The following is a 9,936-nucleotide window of genomic DNA, read 5'->3' as shown; positions in this document are numbered from 1 at the left end:
TTCAGCTTGATTGTTATGCAACGCATATTTCAAAATGAAAAATCGTTAAAGCGATTTAAATTGGTACAATAATCTTATTTCATTTCCATTAACTCCGACTTAAGTTAAATAAAATTCAATTTATATATTTAAATAAGAAAACATGAAAGAAACAAACAAGCGAGCTCATAACCCTTTGAAACTTGAATACACACGAGGTCAATGAAAGCTTTAAGCGTAAAAGTCCGCAAGCAAGAGGGGTGAACCATTTTCCTTAAATTTTCCATTGGCAGAAATGGTCATTAAAGCACACATAGTTAAATATTTAAAGCGTGATTTTGAAACCAATGAATACATGATAAGTAAGTTAATGAATAAAATGTGAATACATAACATAATCAGTTAGAAATTCACCATAAAATTACCATTACCTGCCATGCCATTCAATAAAAAGACCCGATTTCCCCCCTAAGGCTTTCAAGGAAATTCATAAATGGTCCCCTGCCTAATAGAAAAACAGCACGTAAATTTAATTTTATTCTCAAATAATCAAGAAATATAAGAGAAATTGGTTCTAATGTTCAATCAAGATAGATTATGATCCACCTTTTTCCCCCAAAAAAAAAAAAAAAAAAAAAAAAAATTGAGCATGATAGGAAACATTATATCAGACTCCGTAGTGCTAATTTTGTCAATTTTCTATTAACCATCTGACAAGGCCATGCTACTAGCCCAACACTGTTAAATGAGCCCACTGACCCTTTAGCATTTTTCCCGCTACTTCTCCTCTTATTTCCCCCCACATCACTGCCAAATTTCTCTCTCGCGCAGTGAGTGCGTGTCTACGGGGTCAATTGCTGCAAATGATGAACTCTCGAGATATAGTGCTGGTTTCAACTGCCACAATTTTTGGTGCGGCGGCTTCTGCTATCGCATTTCGCCGATTTTTCCGCTCCAACTTCCGCAATAAGCGCTTCTCTGCAAACGGCGTCGTTGACGGGAGGAAACCCTCTCCACAGAACCCGTATGATCCCACCAAACGAAAAGGGTCAGTCAGTTACTTATACAGTAATTATATTTTTCAGTCAATAGTGATAATTTGCTTTCCAGTCTATGTTTATATGATGTGATAAAGGTTAAAGAAATATTAGCAAATCAAGGTACATGTAATTATATTTTTCCGACTTTGTTGTACTTGCTGAAGTTCTTTTGCTATTATTGCTTCAGATGGAATATATTGAAGTTCGATGCAAAACAGTTATATTCATTTCCTGTCAAAATGCAGATATTTGTCATGGGATGATTATTTTATGGCTATTGCATTTCTATCCGCTGAACGATCCAAGGATCCTAACAGGCAGGTAAGGAAAATGATCTTAAATGTAAGTGTTTTCATGTATTTTTAAGACTGAGGTACCTTGTGAATACCTTTACGTGGTTTGGGATGCGAGAGTTCACGTGAGGAGAAGCAAAAGTTGACCATCTACAGTAATGTTGAAGTATTTACAACCTTAAATGTCACAAATCCCAAGCATGACAGTGATAGACTTGTTTTATTTCGCTGATGGACTTCATTGTGTTAAGATAGAGTTGTTTCGGTGGGTGGCAGCAATTTTAAGATAGAGTTGTTTGAGGGCATAAAAAAATGCAAGAGAAGAACTTTGTTGAAGTAGGAGATAAATTGCGAAGACAGAAAGGGGAAGTCACGTTAAGCACACCCTATTTATAGTGTGGCTGTATAAATCCCAGTTGTTAGCTTGTTCTTCTGTGTACGGACAGTCCTAGTCAATTGGAATAAAGTGCTTAATGCCTGCTCTATGGTATCAAGCTTTTTTACTTATGTATCAGCTAAGAAGTATCGATACGCCACTAGAACCGGAGCATCAGGGTGTGACACATACATATTAGCCATGTTAGATGACATGTCTTTTTTCTTAATTTCTTAATACGGATACAGCGATGACACGACACTGACAGGATAACCCTTTTCAATTCATTTGAAACAAAAGGAAAAATATAACCTGAAAATGGAATTGTGAATCCTATGCGCAACAAATTGGAGATTCTACAGTGAAACAAGCATGTCTAATGGCTGAGTCTATTGAAAAGATTAGGTTTTCTTTGGTCCATGGTTGGGCTTATGGAATAGTAGAAGACAGCGGCACGGAGAACAGGAGATGAGTTGGAATGAAAACCTAATAATGTATTATACTACTGACATGCTTCAGAATATAAAACAAAAGAATGCTTTAGGATTCATACAGTATCAATAGAGAATTGATCATCCTTCAATATTTGCTTTCTCCTTGTTTTGCTTTGTAGTGTTTTTGGTAGATTTCAGTCCCTTTATTGACCTTAGTTGGCAAAGCAGATTCTGAGATCGGCAATTTTTATTCTTGGTTTTGTATATTTAAATTTCTCAAGTTTATCTTTTTGTGAATTAGATATATTTTTTGCTTTACTTTTTCTTTATTCGGATTGCCTTGTAGGTTGGAGCTTGTTTGGTGAGTCAAAAGGGCATCATTCTTGGTAAGATTGCTTGCTAGAGATACTGCTAATTTGCATTTGATGGATTGAGAGAGAATTAGAAGGGATATTATGTTTATTTAGTTTTCAATTTTAGAATAATGCTATTTGCAGTTGTTTACTGTCGCAATCTCCCTACGTGGCATACATATGGCGGTAAACGACTGCAAATAACATTACTCTCAATTTTAATGCGTATTAGTATTTGATTTACTACCCTTTATAGCACTTTCTTACTTAGAATTGGGTCTTTCAAAACCCTATATGAAGGGGTCTTATGCAATGTTATTATCAACTTTTGATTATGAAATAAATTGAATTTCTTCCCCAATTTCTCTCTTCCTCTCCCCCTCTTCCTTCCTCCTTTCTCTTCTTCTCTCCCCTCTCCCTCTCCTGTATTCTCCTATTGCATCCTGCGTCAGGGATGTTTACTATTCAAAATTGAATTGATTTCAGATAAATTTCATTTTCCAAACCCAATTCCATGCTGGTAAGCAAGTGTTATGACTTGGCTTTTGGCAATTTTGACCGTTCAGTTATGAAAGCTTAATATATGTGGCATCAACTTCTATTGCTGCTGTCCTCTAGTGTTCTTTAGTCTTGAATCTGGGTTCTTCACTGAGTGCGGCATTGATGTCATATTTCACGTAGGTTTCTGTATTTGAGCTAGTACACCCTATGCAGTCATTGCAAACTTATTGGGAACCAAAACTTTTAGCATGAATTATTCCATCAAATTTCACTTGGTTCTCTGTTATGGCATTAACAATTCCTAGAAATCTTGTCTAGAGCAACTTCAGTCTGGTACCGTCTGGCCCTTCACCATTCTGAGCCATCAGATCCATTGGCACCAAACCCTTTTTCAGTGCTTTATTGGTTAAAGCATTAGAATGTGAGCCTTCCATCATTTACCTGCAAATAATAAGTATTATTTAATTCTATGAGTGGATGATTCGCTATATCTCAAAGAATCTTCTTCAAGCTTATTTTGCAGTAGCATTTTTCAATAGCAATGATAGTGCTTGATAATATGTATTACATAAGACATTAATGTATGAATTCGGGCAAGTACTTTTTACATATGATTTGTTGTGGATAGGAACTTTATTATGTGTTTGGTTGTTCCACCATCACCCAAGCTATAATTACCAAACCACTATTATGAACCCAGAAATGCCTTATGTTTCTCAATATATGCATAGCATTTGAAACTAATCTTCCCTCAGCTTAATAAACATATATGACAATTTGAAAATATGTTCACTGAAATCATGCATGTGCTTGCTCTGTGATTATTGAGAACCCAAAAATAAAAATATGATGATAATAAATAAATCTCAATGAGTTAAAAGTTAATAAAATTTTGGTGTATTGGTGCCATTGTCCTAGCCAGGCATCGGCTACAATGGGTTCCCACGTGGTTGTTCAGATGACAAGCTTCCCTGGTCTAAGGTTGGTGGGATCTTTTTTGGAAAATATTGCATTTAAAAATTGATTTGTAACCATGCCTTGATATTTCAGAAATCCAAAAATGGGGACCCCCTAGAGACTAAGTACCCGTAAGTTACTTGATGTTAAAATTGATTAGTGGAAATTTTAACTATTTTTCTTCTTTTTTTTTCCTGTTCATTGCCTCAATTTGATGCCCGACTGGTTGCTTGCAGTTATGTATGCCATGCTGAAGTCAATGCTATCTTGAATACAAATCATGCATCTGCTTCGGGACAAGTCAGTTTCCAACTTCTGAAAAACATTAAACGCCACCCCCCCCCCTCCTTAGTTTCTGGATTCTGGTTTACCTTTGCTAATTATTTATGTCTATTACATTTGCAGAGGCTTTATGTTACTATGTTTCCTTGCAATGAATGTGCAAAGATAATTGTTCAGGTGAAAAAAGTCGATCTGCGTATATGTTATTCAATTATCTGAAATTAAATCCCAAGTTTATGAAAGTTTATATGCTTGACAACTCCTGACCTTAATTGCAGTTGGTGTTGGAAATTTTTTTTATATCTCGGGAATCAACTTTCTCGTGCATCTGCTAGACACATTGAAGTGAAAGAAATGATAGAAAACTCAAAAGAGTTTGTTGATGAACTCACCAAACATATAACATGCGCAGAAGGCAGAAAAAGAATCAACCTTCTAGTCTGTGCAAATTATATGGTCCCTGGACACTTGTTCTAACATTCTCGTATATAGAAGAGATATTAAGATACTGCTGAAGCATTTAATTTATCTTAGCTTGGAACTGCAGAAGAACACGTAGTTGTAATTTGATTTCAATATTATTATAATTTATATTGGAGACTTGCACTTTGTGAGCACTTCGGGATGCTTCCCAAATCATTAATGAGGATATTTAGCTTACATTTCCTGTCATTCATGAATACCTGCCTCACTAAAGCTCAGAAATAACACGAAGTTTTTTTTTTTTCAAGATAATCCAAAGTTCCTGCAAAATTATTAGATATATTGACATCTTTGTGTGTATCTTTACTTTTCTTCATGCACCTTTTTCAGTGTACTTGGGGGTGGCTGTAACATTTTACTTTCATTGATTTACCTTTCTTCTTTGTCCATAGATCTGGTTTCATTTTATCCAGAAATTAACAGTTATATTTGCAGTCAGGTGTCTCGGAAGTTATTTATTATGTGGAAAAGAGGTTGGATAATTCAGAAACCGTCTATGCTGCTTCTCACAAACTTTTATCCATGGCTGGTGTAAAAGTAAGTCGATTAGTATTTGCTCAGAAAAGCTTTGTCCACCAACTTCAATCATTAGATTGAGTAAGCTTCAATAGAAAGATATCTCCATAAGATGGCCCCTTCTCCTGAACAGGAAAGATTGACAAAGAAATGAAACATAGAGAAGGAAAAATGCAGAAAAAGTGCAAATCCTATTTTATATATGCTTTCAGTAGTTTTTTTTATGGAAAAAACCAGTTTGATGCAGCTCACCAAAAGAGGGTGAGTGATTTTTTGAATTGACTCGATGATTTGTTGCTTATTTGTTAGGTAAGGAGACATCAACCACAAATGGATCAGATTTCGATCAATTTCAAGGAGTTTTAGATGTACATATGATGGCTGCAGTCGCACGGTATGTTCCTTGTCTCTATATTATCATTATAATTCACTGCTTATTCGCAGTTGATGTAATCGTAGGAGTTTAAAGGGATCCTAATGTTTATCCTACATGAATCAAATACCAACCTTCCTTGGATCAAGTATCTAGGATATGTGACATGTCCTACTTTTATATGTTCTTTCTCAAATATTGACATGAGATTGTCACTTTCAAACATTCTTCCACACGTGTCAACATAGCATGTGGTCAGTCCTAAGTTTTTTGTGTTTTGATTTTGCACACGTCCTCTAACATGTAAAGGACACTTCAAGTCCGATTTTGTAAATTTTGGAATATAATATTTAGAAAAGTGCTTTAATACTACAAATAATCAATCCTCGTCTTCAAAAGATTTCACCTCCAAAAATTCAAATTCAAAGCTTGAGAGAGCATTAGTTCTATTGAAACATAAAATTGATAAAAAGGTAGAAAAATATAAAATAATAAATCTATAATTTTAGACCCGTGAGCACGCATACATTTGCTACTTTCTTGAAAAGTTACACATGAATGTGCCCATTTTCATGTCAGTATCAGTGCTTCATAGAAAGGATCTTTCTATGATGCTATTACATATCTCATCAATCGCATCTACTAGAAATATACGAATAATTTACAGCTACAAAATTATTAAGCATAAATGAACAAGTTGTTTCTGATATCCTTTGCTATATTTTATTGTACATCAGCATGAACAGAGGCAACAATACAAGACTGAGAGTGAATGTTGCTTGCCATGAAAGAGGGAATGGATGCCTAATGAAATGCAGAGTAAGGCTTTTAGCTAAAATGGTTACTGCTTCCGGAGTTTTTAAGGATTGAACCTCCTATTGTATTCTTGTAATTGTAATGCACATGTTGAGATTCTATATTTGTAGTCCCAACTGTGGTATTATGTATAAAGTACATTTGGTTTGAGAGCGTAGGATTTCAGAAACATCGTGGGGGATAGTAATGGTGTCGATGGAAATATGGTGGTCAAATGTATGTAACATAATTTTACAAAAAATAACATATCGTGTTATACAATTTATTGTAAAAAATACAAAAAAAAAAAAATTGTTTGCTCATAAGCCATGTATTTGCCCAATTGAAAGCTTATCTTATTGGTATAATCCTAATGTGCATGCATTTCCAAATCCAATGAAGGCCTGTTATAAGTCATAATCCTTGCACCATTTTTAGTTTTGATAAAAAATAATTTTAGTAGATTTCGATAATAAGAAGGGCCTTTCGAACAAAATCATTATATATAATTAAATGATTGGTAAAAATTATGAATTTCAATAAGCTTAAAAATATATTTAAGGAAAAATGAATTTTAAAAAATTGGATAAACAAGGACTTAATGGGGGCAATTGACCGGCATTACGTGTTTTTTTATTATTTTTATTTTATTGCATTCAAAAAGGAAGATTTTTCGACACCAATTGTATTTGTTGCAGCCTTTTCTACGAGGATAAGTCGTCGTCTTCACCAATATTGGAAGGTAATATCCGATTTAATTGGGCAGAAACATGCTTTAATCAATTGAACTTTCGCGCGCTATTTGATTGCTGTGAATGATATAATTTCAGCACGTTACCAGTAATAGTTGCATGGAAAGGAACCAATCCACTCATAAGATCCTGTTTAGCCTTATCGCCATTCAAAGGTCCTTGGATTCCTTCCCCCCCCTCCAAAATTGTTGTTCCTTGATGGTAATCTTTCTCGACAATATTGAATTTTTGATGAGTCTGTTTATAATTTCTCCTTGCATCAAAATCGAAATACCCAGAACCAAAATTTCACTAGACCCCAGATGGCTCCGCCCCTGCACATCATGCTTATAATATTGCTAATATATTGAAGAAATTTGTATTGTATATATATAATTTGTGTGAGCAATGAAAACAATATATAGAAGAAAAAACCTATGGAAATTGAGTACAAATCACTCAATCTCCTCTTAAACAAATAAATCTACCTGCAGCCAACTGGAAATGGAGAGACAGCCTGCAGGGCATGGAAATGATATTAACTCTCCTGAATTTAAGGTAGGCAGCAGACTTCCTCCTGGGCATTGACTTCCAATACTCCCCCTCAAGCTAGATCAAAGGGATTAATTGAGCCAAGCTTGAAAATAGTCATTAAAAATGAGTGAATGGCAGAGCTTTGGTAAAAAGTTCTGCCAGTTGATCTTGGCTACGAGTTTAATGGATTTGAATCACCTTGGACTGAACTTGAGCACGAATGTAATGGCAATCAACTTCGATGTGTTTGGTTTGTTCATGAAAAACGAGGTTAGAGGCAATGTGCATAGTAGCCTGATTGTCACACTCAAGAGTTATTGGTTGAGAATCGGGAAACCCTAAATTAGAAAGGAGACCCTTGAGCCAAATAAGTTCACATGCAGTGGAAGCCATAGCCCTATACTCAGCCTCTGTACTGGAACGAGATATCACGGTTTGCTTCTTGCTTTTCCATGTAACCAAGTTGCCTCCAACAAATGTACAAAAACCAGTTGTAGATTTTCGATCAAGAGAGTTCCCGACCTAGTCTGCATCCGTGTAGCCAATGATTTGTGTTTGAGTTGTTCTTCATAAGAATGCCTCGACCAATAGAACCCTTAAGGTTCCGTAGAATACGCTTAACCACTTGAAGATGAGTAGTAGTTGGAGAATGCATGAATTGACTTACTAGGCTAACAGCAAATGTGATATCTGGTCTAGTTATAGTGAGGTAAATGAGTTTACCTACTAGATGTTGTTAATAGCTTACATTGTCAAGAGGATCACCGCCCATCTCCAGAGTTAATTTGCTATCAAGAGGCATTCTAGAGGGTTTGCAATCCTCCATTTCAGCTTCTTGGAGCAAATTGAGAGTATATTTCCTTTGGTTGAGTAATACTCCTTTGGAAGAAGTAGCCATTTCAATGCCAAGAAAATACTTCAGAAAACCAAGATCTTTGATAGCAAATTTTTGTCTAAGAGAACATTTGAGAGCCTCAATTTCATCAACATTATCACTTGTAATAATAAGATCATCCACATAAATAAGGACAACCGACTTGCCTACTAATCCAATGCGAATAAAAAGAGAGGAATCAAAATTGCTGTATTTGAACCCAACTATTTCAAGAACGGAGCTAAGTTTGGCATACCACGCTCGAGGAGATTGTTTTAATCCATAAATTGATTAATGAAACTTACAAACCAAACTTGGATCGTGTGATTGAGGATGGCCAGGCGGAAGCTTCATGTAAACTTCCTCTTCGAGATCTCCATGCAAGAAGACATTTTTAACATCCATTTGGTATAAAGGCCATGCATGATTAATAGCAACAGACAGTACAACCCTCATAGTATTCATTTTAGCTACAGGAGCAAAGGTTTCTTTATAGTCAACACCAAAAGTTTGTGTAAATCCACGAGCAACTAATCGAGCTTTGTGCCTTTCAACCGTGCCATCTGAGTGAAACTTAGTCTTATATATCCATCGACTCCCAACAGCCCTTTTTCCTTTAGGCAATGGAACAATACTCCATGTTTTATTTGCATCCAAAGCTTGCATTTTTTCTGCCATAGCATTTCGCCATTCACTCGATAGATTTGCCTCTTGAAAATTCCTTGGTTCTTGGACATTGGAGATTCTGCTCAGAAAATAGCATGAGAAGAAGAAACCCTGTGATATGTAAGTGAATTAGCTGTTGGATACCGTGTATGATAAGCGATATAATCATGTAGCTTTTGTGGAGGATGTCTATCGCGAGTAGGATTTCTTCTTTCTGGGACAAGAGGAGATGGTGAAACATCCACATTAGGCACTGAGCTAGACGGCTCAGAATAATTATCTTCAGGAATGACAGTGGAGTTTGTGACTTCATGATCATCATGATAAGGAGTTGAATTAACATAGTCAAGGTTGAAGTTAGAAGTAGGCAAGGGAAGAGGGTCAAGCACAAGCTCCCCCTGACCACTAGTTTCTAAAGATTTTCTGAAATAGGGTGTCCGCTCATCAAATCTAACATCACGTGATGTAACAACTCTCTTGTTGATAGGATTGTAGCACTTATATCCCTTTTGTGTGGATGAGTACCCCAAAAACAAACATTTAACAGCTCGAGGATCAAGTTTATCATGATTTGACGCTTGGATATGGACATAAACTATGCATCCAAAAACTTTTAGGTGGGACAAATCAATTTTTCTATTCTTCATCACTTCATAAGGAGATTTAAAATCTAGCACATGACTAGGCAATCGGTTAATAAGATATACAGTAGTGAGAACATCTTGAGACCAGAACTTTTTAGGAACGGT

At 35.7% G+C, this 9,936-nt stretch overlaps 1 protein-coding gene across 1 annotated transcript; it reads left to right on the top strand.

Annotated features, from left to right (window-relative positions):
- The first annotated feature begins 775 nt into the window (after nucleotides 1–775).
- Nucleotides 776–6,553, top strand: LOC111402215 (deoxycytidylate deaminase-like). The gene is made up of 10 exons (XM_023030377.1): nucleotides 776–1,027; nucleotides 1,265–1,340; nucleotides 2,469–2,508; nucleotides 3,899–3,957; nucleotides 4,027–4,064; nucleotides 4,170–4,233; nucleotides 4,339–4,392; nucleotides 5,134–5,235; nucleotides 5,524–5,608; nucleotides 6,325–6,553. Exons 1-9 carry the CDS (start codon nucleotides 843–845, stop codon nucleotides 5,578–5,580), a joined length of 675 nt encoding a protein of 224 aa, XP_022886145.1. The 5' UTR covers nucleotides 776–842; the 3' UTR covers nucleotides 5,581–5,608; nucleotides 6,325–6,553.
- The last annotated feature ends 3,383 nt before the right edge of the window (nucleotides 6,554–9,936 follow it).

The sequence above is a fragment of the Olea europaea genome, chromosome 10, assembly GCF_002742605.1.
Source record: "Olea europaea var. sylvestris chromosome 10, O_europaea_v1, whole genome shotgun sequence".
NCBI lineage: Eukaryota > Viridiplantae > Streptophyta > Magnoliopsida > Lamiales > Oleaceae > Olea > Olea europaea.
This window is presented reverse-complemented; position numbering and strand designations above follow the sequence as displayed.